We start from the raw sequence: 17467 nt of genomic DNA, 5'->3' as shown, positions 1-17467 counted from the left end.
TGCAGAGCATATAGTCAATCTGATTTCTGTGTTGACCGTCTGGTGATGTCCATGTGTAAAGCCGTCTCTTGGGTTGTTGGAAAAGAGTGTTTGCTATGACCATCGTATTCTCTTGACAAAATTCTATCAGCCTGTGCCCTGCTTCATTTTGTACTCCAAGGCCAAACTTGCCTGTTATTCCAGTTATCTTTTGGCTTCCTACTTTAGCATTCCAATCTCCCATGATGATAAGGACATCATTTTTGGGTGTTAGTTCTATAAGGTGCTGTAGGGCTTCATAGAACCGGTCAATTTCATCCTCTTCAGCACTGGTGGTTGGGGCATAGACTTGGACTACTGTGATATTGAATGGTTTGCCTTGGATTCGAACTGAGATCATTCTGTCATTTTGAGGATTGTATCCCAGTATTGCTTTTCCTACTTTTCTATTGACTATGAAGGCTACTCCATTTCTTCTGAGGGATTCTTGCCCGCAGTAGTATACCTGATGGTTATCTGAATTAAATTCACCCATTCCTGTCCATTTTAGTTCGCTGATACCTAAGATGTCGATGTCTAGTCTTGTCATCTCTTGTTTGACCACGTCCAGCTTTCCTTGATTCATGGATCTTACATTCCAGGTTCCTATGGAGAAAGAATCTTTACAGCATCGGACTTTCCTTTCACCACCAGACATATCCACAGCTGAGCGTCCTTTCGGCTTTGGCCCAGTCGCTTCATTCTTTCTGGCGCTACTAGTACTAGCCCTCTGCTCTTCCCCAGTAGCATATTGGACGCCTTCCGACCTGAGGGGCTCATCTTCCAGCGTCATATCGTTTTGCCTTTTGGTACTGTCCATAGGGTTTTCATGGCAAAGATACTGGAGTGGTTTGCCATTTCCTTCTCCTCAGCCTACCTAAGTTAAATGGAACTGACAACCTGAACAGTTCCACTTAACTCCAGAATATACTTCCTTTCCACCTCTGATCTTTTTTTTTTTGGTTGGGACTTAATTCAACACAAAGAGTTAAAAAAACATTTGTGGTATACTTGATATATAATAAAATACAGACACCTAGCTTTTATAGCCATCAATATGACAGCACTTTTGGTGTTTTTCCAAAAAACTATATAAGGCAAAATCAGCAAGCCAATATAAGCAGATAAGTTTTGTACAATTTAGCTTTTCTTGGCATAGAAGCCAAGAATTGAATGCACCTTTAACTGGGGCCAATAAATGTAGTTTTAGCTATTATGCTTGGTAGAAATAAGTGCACATACTTGTACTTCCTCTACTATTTTCCTCCTATGACATAGATGCAAGAAAACGGTAAAAACAATGCTCCAATTTTCAACTAATAATGGTTTGTCATTGCCTAACCCTAGCAAATTCAGCTTTGTTTACAGTTTGCTCAGATAAACTAGGATTCTAATAGCTATTGACAGAATTTGACTTACTCATGCAGTTTACAGATTGTCATCTATTTCATTTCTGTTTTTTTTAAAAAAATTAGAATACTCTGGAGGATACTTTGCATATTATTTATGCATAAACAGCTTCACTCTGTCCTGTATTTCCAAAAAGATTTAAGAACTAGGAGTAATTAATTTGAGAATAACTTTGCAATTCTTCTGGTCTGATCTTTTTTTCCTGTCCCTCCTTAAAGGTTTCAAATATGGTTAAATTATTTAGCATATACTATATACATTTAATCTTGAAATAGGTATAAACTATACAGAACTAGAGCTTTAATTCAAATGTCAAATGTAAAGTGTATAGAAGTAGCTTCGTAGAAGAAATCAGTCAGTGGTTCACTGACTTTTTTCCTAGTTAACATTTTTGCATTCCTAATTTCATTTTCATTGAAAATATTTTCATTGAAAATATTTTCTTCAACAGACTGGAGGTTTGGGGACTTAATTCTGAGATATGCTTCATGCAAGGTAGCATTAGAGAAAGCCAAAAAAGGGCAACTGAGAAGAGCTGGGTGAAAGATAATTGCTTATTTCTGTGGATTCATGAGAGAGGTACACCTCAGAGGTACACCTCAGACTCAATATCTATATAGAGGAATTTGATTTAACATGTGCCAACAACTCTGCAAATGAGAACAAAATATTTGGAAATGTATTACCTTTTCATGGGTTTCTGGCAGAAAGGATGAAACTGAAGGGGAAATCCAGTAATGAAACCAATGAGTTAATTAGAGAAGGTAGAAGCAATTAGATCCAGGGCCACTGCTCTATCAGCTGAAAAATAGAATCCAATTCCTGATACTAAACCTAGGAATAATGATTGGCAATCTGCATTGGTACCCTCCCCTCTCAGATAGCTTTCTCATGTCTGATTTGTCTGAAGCATTAAGACCATACCCAATGGTAAGAAACCTGAGATACTGATGGAAGAGAATATTTGTAGCTCAGGGTTGAACTGTGTGGTCCTTGGTACTCTCTGAGCTTGGTTATTTTCATGCAGACATTTCATTACCAAACTAGGTAACATCATTATTGTAGAAAGGACCAGCCAGTCTTGGTCTGGATGGTCTTGGTGGATGGTCTTCCTTGATTAAGCTGCTGCTTGCTCTTAGCTTGTTTGTCTGAGTTGGTAGTTGCTTGATTGAGATATTATTTGATTCTTGATTGTTGATCTAATACACTGGAGGGATTCAGCTGGTTCGCACCACTTCGTCAGAACTGTTAGCTAATTTTTTGTTGCCCAGGCCCAGAATGGACTTCTGGAAGCGGCATCCACACAGAAAACCAGTTGTTCACATATTTGAATCCTACCACTGATCTAATATTTTTGGTATTAATCTCTGCTCATCTGGGTTTGATAGCTGGTGAGGAGATGTTTTGGTTTTTTGTTTCCTTTTTGGCTTTTTGTCTCTTTTGAATGGCATATAGATGCTTTTCATGTCTATATATCTGTTAGTGACTGATTTGCCTGAGTGCCAGGCTGAGTGCAATGATGATTCCCCTAATGGATACTAAGGAACTTTACCTAAGGATTCACACTAGAAAAGCAAGAATATTAGTGTAATTTTAGACTTCACCAGAAAAGCTGCTCACTTGGAGCATTCTCTAAAGCTGCAATTGCTATGCTAAGTTAATTCTTGTACATCTGCTATGGATGGACCAGAGCAGGGATGAATAATCTAATGCTGTCTAGATGGCTAAGGTTGCTGTAATGTATTGGGTTTTGTCTTACTAAAGAGAATCATGTGGGGTTAATTGCTGGAAGGTTGTTTAAGCAGGGAAGCTGGCTAACGGCTCCCAGCTCCTCAGACAACCTGTCTCCAGCGCCGCCATTGGCTGCTTCTAGGGCAGCAATAGGTTGTATTAAACCTATTGGCCACCACCTAGAGGCCAGGGTATAAATAGCTGCATTCACAGCCCCGTTCCCAGTTCAGTTCCTGTAAGCAAATAAAGAATTATTCTTGCTGAACTCACTTGCCTCATCTTGTCAATCAAGCAATGAACCCAGTATATAACACTGGCGATGAAGGTGGGATCCTGCTTCTCCAACAGAGCTGAGAGTCACTAGAGGAGAGGCCAAATGCGCCTGGTGTGAAAAGCAATTCCACCCCCCTATGGTCGGCCTAGCACAGCCACGCTAGCAACCATGTGCCCAGAGGACCAGTCCCTGGGCATATGGAGGAGCAGGATAAGAAGATGATGAGCCCCGGACTTCCGGGTGGCGCTTCAGCGGCGAGGACAGTAGGATTCGACCACTGGCCCTTCGATCCTGTTGAAGCAGCGGAATAGCCAACAATCAGCTGTTCTGCCACTCGAAAACCCTTCTCCTCGGGCAAAGAGGGGAGGGGGAGCTTCCAGGTAGGGGTAGAGCTCCCCTAGAGCCCCAGAACATTTGTTCTGGGGCATGAAGGGTGAGAGCCCCCCCCGAAGCCTGGAAATGCTCTGGACGAAGGACTCTTCTGCTTTAGCAGAACAAGACGCTGAACCCACTCCTGCCGGATCTGATTGACATCTTGAGTGACGGTAGCAGCAGAGCTGATGCAGGAGCAGTATAAATATCAAGTACAAAGCCAATGGGGAGGTCAGAATCTGTGCTGATTACAAATGCACAATTAATCATGCACTCAAACAGCATGTGTACCCAGTACCAGTAGTAAGCCACATCCTGGCATCCTTGCAAGGTGGTACAATTTTTGCAAAATTAGATTTGGCTCAGGCCTACCAACAGCTTCCTGTAGACGAAGCCACAGCCGCGGCACAGACAATTGTAACCCACAGGGGGGTATTTAAAGTAAAACGCCTGCAATTTGGGGTCAGCATAGCCTCTGACATTTTTCAAGGCATTATGGAGCAAATGCTCAAGGGCATTCCGGGGGTTTGCCCCTATTTCCATGATGTGCTCATCACCGGTGAGTCCACTGAGGTGCTGGAAAGGAGGCTCACAGCCGTCCTTCAAAGGCTGTGCAAAGCCAGGAGAGCCTCTGTATTAGAAAATAAGGAAGAATGTGTACCTTGCATATTACTTTTGTATCTCTGTAAAACTTATAATTGCTGTAATCATTCCTTTTGTTATTAAAATATGTGTACATTCTAGTGGGGAGGGGTTTATTGTATTGGGTTTTGTCTTACTAAAGAGTATCACCCATCTCCAGTGCCGCCATTGGCTGCTTCTAGGGTGGCAATAGGTTGCTTTAAACCTATTGGCCACCACCTAGAGGCCAGGGTATAAATATCTGCATTCGCAGCCCTGTTCCCAGTTCAGTTCCTGTAAGTAAATAAAGAATGATTTTTGCTGAACTCACTCACCTCATCTTGTCAATCAAGCAACGAACCCAGTATATAACAGCTGCAATTTTCAGAATCCTTTCCCAATGTCCACACTGGCTGAGATCACTGAAAACCCAAACATTTACAACTTACCAACTTTAATAATACAATTGACTAAATTCAACAAATTCATGGGCACTTCTGGAAAAACAGTTTGTAATTGCCTTTTTCAGAATGTTTTCACAATTTCCCAATCACTGGGCTAAACTATTAGTTATTATTATGTCATGATGTAATTACTAACAGGATGCAATTGATGTGAATTTAATGGAGTTTCTACTTGATAGTTACTCTTCAGGTTCTTTGCATATTTGGACAGTGATTTGGCTAGATTCACTTCATAGTAGATTAGCAGAAGTAGAAAAGCAGTGGATTACTATAGTTTGTAGCTTTCAATAAATAAAATGAATGAGAAATGCAATCCATGTAGTATTTTTTTAAGAGAATTGTGTCCCAACATATTCAAATCCAGCTAGGTGGAAGAATAGGTTGGGAAAGTTAAAAAAAGAAGAAAATTATCTATTACTTTAGGATTAATTTATATGCTGCCAAAAGACTGATTACTTAATTGAGACTATGTAAAATGTGTTTAATCTAGTTATACTGAAAATTGACATTTATATTTCATAAAATGTCTATGTGATATAAGACTATATGTGTGTGTTGCAAAAGGTCCTCTCTGTTCCATCAGATTAGCTGTTAGCCTTGAGGGGCTGTCTTCTACTACAAAAATGTGGCTTGGTTCACTCTAATAAGTCACCTTGGACTATTTGCTCTGCTCCAATTGCCTTTGCCATCTTTGCATATCATTATTTAATCACGTGGACATTATACATTGGGTGAGCCAGTTACATAAGTTGTGACCATTCAAAATTTCCAGGTGGAGATCCTTCTGGGCTCCCAATCAGAAACCCAGTTATCCTTCTTTTTCAATGGTTTAACAGAGAGTGTTGCATTAGAGAACACTTTGGCCTGAACTTTGGCCTCATCTCACATTTTTTCAGTTCATGGCTTTAATCCAGGACATGTCTCACTTTGCTCTGTGGTTTGGCTCAGGCATTGTGGACAGTTCACGTCAATGGGGAATTTAAACTGTTTCAAGTGAATATATCCAATTTTATGCTAACTACAGATACAAGCCATTGGTTTTAATTGGTAGATTAATTTAACACCAGCATTCAGTATTCTGGTTGCTAATTAAAATAAGGCAATGTGATCTTGTCACGTATTGATAGGAAAGTTAGAAATAAAAATGAATCATCTATAAATAAAACTTTAATAAGTTCCAAAATAATCAGTCCCTTAATGTCTTTTAATCAAGCCCATTCCAAGTTGTGGTTCATTTTTTGCCTTGTCATGCCTATGGCTCTAAAGAGCTAAATGCTCTACAGTATTTGCTACCAAATTTTCACAAATCCTTAGCCTAGAGCACGGGTGTCATACTCGCCGTGTCACTTGATGTGTCGTGATATATCGTGACTTTTTTCGCATTGCCAGAGCTGGGGTGGGCATGGCCTCTGCAGGATGCAATCGTGGCCTAAAGGTTCCAAACACTAAAGTATATTTAAGGTATTCAGCAACATGCATCTTACTCTTTCACAATCCTGAAGGTGATTCAGCAACTTCTCCAAGCAAGTACTATGGAGAAAAAAACCAAAGTTTAACATATGCACCAAATGTCTTTGTCTTCCACTCCTGTTACAGATAGCAGCTTCTTTGAAGGAGCAAGAATTCACAGAACTTTGGGGGGAAAAAGCTAAGGAAAATTATGGCAAAATCTGGCAGAACTTTACTGATCCACAACTCAAGAAAATAATCAGCTCCATTCAGACCTTGGGTCCTTCTAATTTACCACTGCAGAAACGGGAAGAGGTAAGAATCAGTATTCTAGAAAGAGGTAGGAATGGAAAAAAAGATTCTAAGGCTAAAGGAGAAATGATCCTTAGATAATCTTAGATAAGTTATCAATTCCAAAGAATAAAGGAGAGAGGGAAAGTTGAGAGGGTGAATTAAATGAAGGATTCTGAAAGCACATAGGTAATATTCATAATAACATACTGTCTTGGCTGTATTGATTGGCTATGAGGGACCTGTTCACATATACTTGAAGAGTAATTAGCCAAACAAGTCTGACCCATTCTTTTATTTCTGACCCCAGAGTGCATATACAAGAAGGAAGCTGCACTTGCTTTTCTGGCTTATGCTCCATGTTGCAAGCACTCCCAGTGACATGCAGTGTTCACAAAGTTGCCAGGAATCAAGATTGATTTAAAACTGCATACATATAAACAAACCAAATAATGTCAATATAGGAATTCTGATTCTGCATTGAAGGACAGCTCCATCTATCTAAATAATATAATACTCACTATATTTCTGTTTAACTGAAAGACAAAGCTTACAAAAGAAGTATACATCTGGAAGACCAAATGATCAACTAAATTGCCCTTCGCCCTCCCCCCTCAGAGCCCCTTAGTGTTCTCTGCAGCATGTGCAATCACTTCCCTCTGACATTTAATTGTTTTTATTTGCCTCCCTTCTCCTCCTCTCTTTCAAACCAGGGCTCACCCAGAAATTAGCTTCCCTTCATAATAATTTTCTCCAGTAATCTTCTAGATATTTGCCTTCACCAGCAACAATGCTGCCCTCATTGTAACCTATTTTTGGGTGATCAGTCTACTTGACCACTTCATTGTAATGGCCAACCTGGTATGCATCTTCACTTTTTCAGATTCTTTCAGTGCAAGTCTTTGTGCATATATTCCAACCTACTGATTTCTATGAAAAAAGGCATTTTATATTATTTTACTTCCCTATTCCAGCTCCCCCTTCACATTCATTTCAAGCTTTAAAATCTTCCTTTAATTATTCCTTAGTTCTTTCAATAATCAGATTACCAAATGTTCTCTAGTGAATCAATTGTTAAATAATCCAGAACATTTCTCTTCTGCAGACTGCTTGTTTTTGAGATCTTTAAAGCCTAGTTTTATCAGAAAATCTTCTGTCTTTGAAAGACATTTTCCGTCTAGCTAGGTATCTTCCCAGAAAATCCTAGATAATATATATTTTGTGTCTTCAACTCCATCTTGACTCTTGGCATATTGGACAAGTTTCTGCAGTTTTCCTGGCAAGATTTCAGAATTGTCTTGCCATTGCCTTCTTCCTAGGGCTGAGAGAGTGACTAGCCTAAAGTAACCCATCCAGCTAAGGCAGGACTAGAACTCACTGTCTCCCAGCTTCTAGCCTGATGCCTTAATCAATATGTCAAAACAGTACACAGTGGTAGCTGTTTAGCATTTTTATTATATAAGAATGAATATAGCTCCCATAAAACTAATGCTGGAAGCTTGTTTCTTTATTGTGTGACTTTTTAATTACATATTTAAAATAAAAATAACTACCAAAAGTCCAAGAGGGACAGGTAACTTGGAAATGTTTCTGTGGAGGTATCTATGGTAAAACTGATGGCTATAGACTATATAATGTGAATCTACATGTTGTAAGATTAGACTGTTATTCAAACCTGTACTTTTTAATGCTAATTTCAGTATAATACTATTCTAAGTGAGATGGACAGCATCTACTCCACTGCCACAGTTTGTCTACCAAACCAGAACTCCCGCTGCTGGGCTTTAGAGCCAGGTATGTACTTTCTTCTCCACATTAGCCCAGCTCATCCTTTGCAGGTGTTTTGCATGCTTCCTATTATTTTCTGGACTATGAGAGCATTGATTTATAGTAGATTATGGCTTCTGAGACTGCCAACTGTTAATCTATATGTTGTAATTACATAACATTTTACATGAAGGTACTCCTTACCAATTGCCTTGTTCTTTGACCTTTTAAATTTACAATGGCACTGAAAAAGTAGATTTAAAAAACTGTCTTCAGACTTGTAGCCATTGCAATATCGTGAAGTCAAATGATCTTGATTTGAGTCCTTGACAACCACTGTGCATTTATTACAGTTACAATGTCATGTAGTCACATGATCACTATTTGCAATCTTTAAAAGTTGGTTTCTAACAAGCAAAGATGATGGGGAAACCACCAATAATGTCCAAGCCATGGTCATGTGACATTATGTTTAACTATCATGAGTGATTTGCTTAATTATCACAGAGGAAATAATGTAAGTTGGGCACAGTCTCGTGATGTTTCACTTGAACACCATGATGCTTAATGACAAAGTAGCTAGTCCCAATATCAGTCATGAGGGCTATCCACAGTTGCAAAAATACTTTAAAATAATATGGTATTTATCATGCTACTTAACAAAAATGAAATTCTGTGATTTTATTCTTTAAGAATGAAATAAATACTCCAAAGAAAAATTGGAGAAAAGAAATTGAGTAGTCTAATCTGGGATCTTATAAACTGGGTCCTCCCTTGAGCTTCAATAATTTACTTTGCCATAAACTGAATCTGTCCTGACAGTTACTCAAAGGTAACAATATTAATATTTTTGAAGCTGGCATATTGTAAGAAAATAGTTTTTCCATTGCCAACCAATTCAAAATTAGTACTTTCTAATTTGGAAATTCTAGTCTCTATTTTTGAATCAACTAATATCTGAAATAATCAATAACAAACCCAAATTAGAGAATAGAAAGAGACTCATTTTCTCTTAACTATCTACGGAAAGTCTCAATGATCAAGGTCATGGTTGTCCCAAAGGTGCCTTTCCAAAGGCAACAGGACATTCTTATTTTTTACCTTGGGAACATTTTGCTTTTCATCCTAGAAGCTTCTTCAGCCCTGACTGAATAGTGGGGAATGGAAGGATTTCTATTCTTTGCAATTATCTGGTCATTAGCACTCTGAGGGTTGATCAATTCTCTGAAAGTCTTTGAGGCTTCTTGTGGGTTTATCTGTATCAGAGTCACCTGAATCAGAGTGTAAAATGGGTATGGAACTTTATGGGACTGCTACGTGTTGTAGACATGAGAGATGTAGTATCCCTTCCCCTCTGTGGAGAGAAGGCTGTTTAATTTTAATATACAGATAAACCTCGACTTATGACCACAACTGAGCCCAAAATTTATGTTGTCAGTGAAATAATTATTAAGTGAGTTTCACCCCATTTTATGACCTTTCTTGCCACAGTTATTAAGTGAATCACTGCAGTTGTTAGGTTAGTAAGTGAATCTGGCTTCCCCACTGCCTTTACTTGTCAGAAGGTTGCAAAAGCGGATCACATGACCCACTAATCACATAGCATAAATATGAACCAGTTGCAAAGCGTCTGAATTTTGAATACATGACCAAGGGGATGCTGCAATGTCTTAAGCATGAAAACCGTCATAAATCACTTTTTACAGTGCTGTTGTAACTTAGAATGGTCACTAAATGAACTGTTGTAAGTTGAGGACTACCTGTAGATGGCCTATTTCACCCGTCTTTCAAACTAATAGTCCTCTTTGTCCAAAGAGTGGCCTTTGTCTTTCAGATATAGATGGACTGCTGAATTCTGTCCTTATGGGTTTGTTGTCCTGTGTTGTGCCAGGCATATGTGAAGTGGTTGTTTTATTTTCCCAGATCTGCACATGTCTCACTGTATTTTTTGCAGATTTCTTGCAGCTATTTGCCTCATTTCTGAAATATAATCCCTACCTATGTAACTTCCTACCTATGTAACCCTCTAGTACTTAAGATAGGGTACCAAGCTGCTTACCTGTAATTGTGGTTCTCATAATACATAATTGATACATTTGTACATACTGTATGCCAGAGCAGATATAGGTGGGACTTTCTAAAAAGGCTTGCAAGATTACAAGCACTTGATACACCCCTTGCCTATGTTCAGTAATATTTCATATTGCTATGTTACTTCTCAGTATATTTTATCAGAATTCCAAACTTCAAGTACCAATTACTTAGAAACATATAGAAAGAAAACAGCTGGAACAAGTGAGATGACATCAGTGATGAGAATCTAGGCACTAGATTCAAAAAGTAATGATGGCTTTGATCTAATAGCAACAAGAGTCTCTGGAATTCTAGTCACTTCAGCCATGATGTTTAAAAATACTGCTCCCTGAAGAAGAAAGACCTTCTGAATCCAGTTCTTATCAGCTGTGCAACATGAGTTTAGCTGGAAGGATAGAGCATTTCTTCAAATCCTCAAACTGTAGTGTAATGGAATCATTTAATGGTACTAGAAAACCACATTTTTTGCTAAATAGGTCTTCCATACCCAGTTTGTTCTTTATGTAGATAGATATGTAGAAGAGTTAGTGCAAACACTAGTGGCTTTTTGATGTTCCTTGGATTTTGTTCAGTTGTATGATCCTTTAATGACTTCTTTGATGTCTCTTCTTTTTTCCATGCTCATCAGATATTACAGACATTATGGCCACCTCTCATAGTTACAGGAAATTGCTTTATGCCTGGGAAGGATGGCATAATTCTGCTGGCAATCCTCTGAGATCCAAGTATGAGAAATTTGTTTCACTGAGCAACGAAGCCTATAAAATGGATGGTGAGATGTTAAAAACATAGACAGGGGATGGGATCACCAACCAACTGGATTGAAAATCTGCCTTCTGAAGAACAATTTATGCCTAAGAAATCTAGATTGACAAAGAGGCATATTATAACCCTCCATAAGTCTAACACACCTTCATGGACCTTTACTCTTATATTTTTTAAATGAGTTGTTGTGTTTTATTTTCCATCCATTGCCATTCCAAAATGAAACTATTGTGAGCTAACAATTTGTGATCAACATACAGTATCTGTTGTGTTTTTAGTCTCAACCTTTGCATTCCATTTCAAAAGTATTCAAGAATATGGCATACATGTGATCAAATGCTTGACCCTGATCACTGTAACAAAAGGGGTCAAATATACCATATCAGATTCATATGGAAAACTATCCAAAGTTAATAACACTGTAGCAGCATAAGAAATTATTGATATACTGCAGATGACTTGTTAACTTGGTCATTCTCAAGAGCCTAATGTCAGGTGCAACAGACCAGGTCCACATGTGAAGGTCCAATTAATTATATTACAATAATTATATATAATAATCAACTGGATTATTGCTAAAAGTACCTGCTCGGAATTAGATAACCTGTGAACAGGATTGGATTTAGTTTATTAGTAGCTATGTAGGGATTCTAGACTGATTCCTCTTTTCACCCCCTTTCCTCCTGGCTCTGCAACTCTACACCTAAGTACAATTAGGAGTTATTGGGAAAAACTGTCTTTGGATTTTGAACTGGACACTTTCTGGCTTCAGAATTGGACTGGTTCAATTATATTATAAATGGTGCAGAACAGTCTAGGAGAGGAATTGTTCACAACCTCATTCTGTAATTCTAAAGTAATTATGGATAATTTTAAAGAGCTTATTTGTATTGTAAGAATTCATATTGAATACTGTATTATTTTTACATTTAGGATTCCAAGATACTGGGGCTTATTGGCGCTCCTGGTATGATTCACCAACTTTTAAGGAAGATCTAGAGCAACTCTATCAACAGTTGGAGCCTCTCTATCTAAATCTCCATGCATATGTCAGAAGGAAACTATATAACCAATATGGCTCTAAATACATAAACCTGAAAGGCCCTATTCCTGCTCACTTATTGGGTAAAAAAAGTTTTTGTGTGTATAATAGAGTGGGGATCAGGTGGGGAAGAATCGGGACAATCCTTAATATCCCATCATATTCTCTACTAAAAGTTGGCAACTTTTGAATGGCTGTAGGCTGACTTGAATAAGAGGCTGGGAGGAAACCAGTCTTATTTTTACTTTTAAGCCCAAATAACATAAGTATAACCTGAAATTGTGTCACCAAAATTTGGCAGCAAAATTGGATTTCAGTCACATATTTTGGGCATTGGAGAGCAATCTTGCTAAATTAGTGTCTTCCTGACGGATTATACTATAACTCCTATTATCTATTGATAATAGATAATAGATTACAGGGTGGGGGCCTGCTAAATGACTGGGAAAGGGTGTTCCATAAGATAGGGACAGCTATGGATGAGACATGCTTCCAAAGTCCCACTAAGTGGCAGAATTTTAGGGAAGAGATTTGAAGTTTGCCTATCCTGTCTGATCCAATAGGATGGACAGATATTCTTAGGGAGAGGTGGTCCTCAAGTAACCAGGTCCTGTGCCATGTAAGGCTTTAAAACAAGCACCTTGAATTAAACCTGAAAAGAAACTGATGCTAGATTTCAGTGCAACTCATGCAATAGAGGTGCAATACAGGTGAATCTATGAACACTTGTTTTGGTGGGGTCCTTGGTGCTCTCTGAGCTTGCTTGTTTGCTTGCAGATGTTTCATTACCCAAACTAGGTAACATCATTAGCACTGAATGTGTTACCTAATTTGGTTAAGAAATGTCTGGAAGAAAACAAGTAAGCTTAGACAGCTCCAAGGGCCCCTCATGTCAACACTAAACAATTAAACATTGGAGGTTTTTAAGAAAAGATTGGACAACCATTTGTCTGAAATGGTATAAGATTTCCTGCTTGAGCAGGAGGTCAGACTAGAAGACTCCAAGGTCCCTTCCAACTCTGTTATTGTGTGTTACACTGAGCTACAAATATTCTCCTTTACTAGTACCTGTACTGATATATCATACAATGTGTGTTGCTGCATTCTGGACCAGTTGTAACTTCTTTGTGGTCCTTCATGTAAATCACTTAAATGGACTCCAGAAGATGGTAGAGGACAGGAAGGCCTGGAGGAACATTGTCCATAGGGTCGCGATGGGTCGGACACAACTTCGCAACTAACAACAACAACAATGTAAATCACATTGCAATAATCCAGACAGGAAGTGATTAAGTTATGAGTGACTGTGAGCAAAGTTATTGTGTAGAAGGTGGAACATCACTTTGAATTGCACAAAATAAAGGCGAAGGAAGGAAGGAAGGAAGGAAGGAAGGAAGGAAGGAAGGAAGGAAGGAAGGAAGGAAGGAAGGAAGGAAGGAAGGAAGGATACTATAAATGCTACTCTATGAGCATTTTAACCTCCTTTAGGATTCCCAAACGTACTACATCCAATGGAGAAGGTGCATTGGAGTAACATGGGGAAAGGCTAGAAGCCTGGATTATATATTTATGCAGCCTCTGTGGAAACTGACACATGTTTTACATGCCAATGTTCACATGTAAATAATTTCTAAGTAAAGAGGTTCTGTGAGCTTTGTAATTTCAGTGTTTCTCATTGAAACTACAGTAATAAGAGGAAGAATTGGTCTTTTTCCTAATTGTGCATTTTGTCCAGAGGCTGTTAGGCTTCCCTGTCGCTGTTGTTTATATAACCAAACTGTCACATGCATTCATGGAATTAATATAGTGTTTTTTTGACTCTATTGGCTGTTTCCTTCTAAACTCTGTGCCAAATAACACTTTCTGTCTAATTTTATGTATAGCCATTCCCTCCAGCTTTAAGCTGTTGGTTTTATTCAGCTAAACAGCGCTGCTTTGCCCCCTGCAGGTAACATGTGGGCCCAGCAATGGAACAACATTTACGACATCATGGTGCCTTTTGCAAATAAGCCACATCTAGATGTTACCAATACCATGAAACAGAAAGTAAGGACATTAGCGTTACGTTTTTATTCCATTCTCTTTGGTTGCAGCAGTTAGTAAGAATTAAAACTGAAAATGCCCATATACGCAAATATTGCTAGTGACAGCTTTTCATCCAGCAGTGAGATGATTATTTATTCTCTGAGCAAGAATTGGAATAATAATAATAATAATAATAATAATAATAATAATAATAATAATAATAACAACAATGTTATCTGCTCAGCATAACATCAAAAGATGACAAGCTAGATACGCATGACTAAAATGCATAAATGAACCACGTGAATACTCCATGGAATTCTTTCAATGCAGCTTTTTATGCTAGAGATATTTTTCAATGCTGCTTCTCTATGTAATTGCCAGGTGTATTTAGCTTCAATTTCTGCTTTTCAAGGTCTGCATTTCATGCTAAATTTTCAGAAGGACTGTTCAAGATTACATGCAAGTGCTATACAGGAGTAACAGTAATATTCATATACATTGTTGTCCTCAATAGCACATTGGGGGGAGGTGGGTACAGCCTAATTTCATTTCTTGACCCAACTATTCAAATGAGACAAATACAGTAGTATTTATCCCCAAGACCCAAGCTATATGGCAACTGTCATCTGATAGTGCAGAAGATCAGTAGGCTGTTTCTTTCAAATTCTTAGCTATGTTTCTCCTCTGTTCCACTCTGTAATTCCCCCCCAAACAATAGTTCTCCATGACATTCTAAACCTCAAGCAACACATACCCATGTGATTTATTATACCTGAGTAACCTGGGATCAATCCCTAAGAACAATTTCCAACACATTTGTGCTATCTAATGCTTTGGATGGGTTCTTGCCTTTCCCAGAACTGGACCACAACACACATGTTCCGGGTGTCGGAAGAATTTTTCACCTCGCTTGGCATGTTTGGAATGCCACTTGAATTCTGGGAGAAATCCATGCTGGAGAAACCGACAGATGGGCGGGACGTGGTGTGCCATGCATCAGCATGGGACTTCTTCAATCGCAAAGACTTCAGGTGCATATTGTGTATGATGGGGCCTTGCCATGCAAAGAGAACTCTAGATCTTATTGCCATAGAGACATATGAAGTAGGTCTGGTTTTTTAGGGAACAAAGGAAAATTTTCCTGACTTCTCTGTATCTCACAAATTCAGAAATATTTTTATTATATGATCAGTTAAAAGTATAAGTAGAAAGTCAAAACTTAAAATATATGCTTTTTTTAAAAATGCAAGGTTTGATGCTGGGAAAAAAGATTAAGATCCATTTAGGTGAAAGATTTCTTTTTTCTAATTTTAGAAATGATTAGGGAGCTGTGAATTTAATTAGATGATGTATTAGATTGATTATCATAAAACTCCAAGAATAGATATGGTTCAAGGATTCCTGCTTTTTAGCAGCTCTTTGAATCCCACTCTGCAAGAGAACTATAAAGTAGGCCCTAAATTATGCTCCTAATCCCATTTGTTTGAATAATGTTATTATGCACTATGCACTATTGCTTTGCCCACTACACCTTACCCTTATCCAAAATACTAAGTACAATCCTGACCTATCAAAATATAGACCATTTCTGCCCTAGACTATAATTTCTGTTCTCTTTAAGTGCATGTATGATTTTTCCTTCTCTATCCTGCCACCTATGTCAACATTTGGAAAAGGTACTTAGCAAAGTGATATCAGGACAATATTACTTTCTCTTATATTAAGAATGCAGGAAATGGGATTAATTTCCCAATGCTCAGAATTGTGCTTGTGTGAAAGAGTGCGATTCCTTAGTGTTAATCTGCCACAAAGCTATGCTTTCAGAGTCAAAGGTAGTCACTGTCAAGTCAAAGCCAAAATTATCATCCCATCCACTCCTTTCTTGTTTCTTTCTATTTGTTCAATGTGGTGCTAGAATTGATAAAAATTTTAAAGAATGGCTGAGGGGTGAAGCAAGTTAGGTAGATGGTGAAAGGAGGTTGTCTAAATTTGTTCTAAATTCTCTTTAAATTAATGTTTTCTTCAAGGAATCATAGAAAGCCTAGTTTTGGCTCAAGAAAAAAGGTCCTTTTTAGCTGTTCTGAGGTTATCAGCAAATTATTTATTAATTTATTTATTAATTTAATTTATATACCGCCCTTCTCTCAAGAGACTCAGGGCGGTTAACAGGGCAATACGTAAAAAACAGATACAAAAGTTAAAATTATTAAAACATGATTAAACAATGCCCATAGTACAAATTTAAAATTAAAGTCATAATAACAAACCCACCCCGTCCCATCAGGCCAGGCCCGCTTCCTTAAAGAGATGGGTTTTAAGGTCGCGCCGGAAGGAGCGGAGGTCGGGCGCCATCCGGAGCTCTACCGGAAGATGGTTCCATAAGTCCGGTGCACCCACAGAGAACGCTCTCCCCCTGGGGGCCACCAGTCGGCATTCTTTGACCGGCGGCACCCTGAGGAGGCCCTCTCTGTGGGAGCGTACTGGGCGGAGGGAAGTTGATGCCGGCTGCAGGTGCTCCCCAAGGTATTCTGGACCCATGCCATGGAGGGCTTTGTAGGTCATTACCAACAGGTTACAAAAGCAATAGCTGCTTTGTTAGTATATTGTGATACAGTCTTCACTGAACACTCACTTTCCTGTTCCCTGTTTTGCAGGATAAAGCAGTGCACAACAGTTACTATGGAGCAACTCTTTACTGTACACCATGAAATGGGTCACGTTCAATACTACTTGCAGTATAAGAACCAGCCAATAAGTTTTCGCAGTGGGGCCAACCCTGGCTTTCATGAAGCCATTGGAGATGTCATGAGTTTGTCTGTTTCTACCCCCATCCATCTCAAGAAAATTGAGCTGCTCACCAATGTCACTGAAGACAAAGGTAAGATGAGCATAATGGCTGGGGCCAATACAGAAGGAGAAAACCAGTAAAGTTGATGCAAGATGTTTTTTATACTGGATATGATAAATAATTGTTATCAAGGATTTGGAATCAGGTTTACCTCCTGCCTACCTATCAGTTTGAAAGTATGCAAATGCAAGTAGATTAATAGGTACCACTTTGGTGGGAAGACAACAGTGTTCCATGAGCCTTTGGCATATAGCCATGTTGGCCACATGACCACAGAAATTATGTTCAGACAA

The 17467-nt window shown here is 38.6% G+C and overlaps 1 protein-coding gene across 1 annotated transcript in view; it reads left to right on the top strand.

The window, feature by feature from the left end:
- ACE (angiotensin I converting enzyme) overlaps positions 1–17467 on the top strand; it is a gene marked incomplete at its 5' end in the record, with an annotated part of 45539 nt that overhangs the window by 6225 nt on the left and 21847 nt on the right. Inside the window, 7 exons of the mRNA XM_081344807.1 lie at positions 6487–6654; positions 8331–8424; positions 11120–11263; positions 12190–12381; positions 14247–14344; positions 15185–15357; positions 16981–17204. Coding sequence (XP_081200933.1) covers positions 6487–6654; positions 8331–8424; positions 11120–11263; positions 12190–12381; positions 14247–14344; positions 15185–15357; positions 16981–17204 — 1093 coding nt within the window. The remainder of the gene's footprint in view (positions 1–6486; positions 6655–8330; positions 8425–11119; positions 11264–12189; positions 12382–14246; positions 14345–15184; positions 15358–16980; positions 17205–17467) is intronic.

Source organism: Vipera berus (genome assembly GCF_964194415.1).
Source record: "Vipera berus genome assembly, chromosome: Z".
Taxonomy (NCBI): Eukaryota; Metazoa; Chordata; class Lepidosauria; order Squamata; family Viperidae; genus Vipera; species Vipera berus.
Note: the sequence above shows the minus strand (reverse complement) of the source record. Positions and strands in the feature narration are given on the sequence as shown.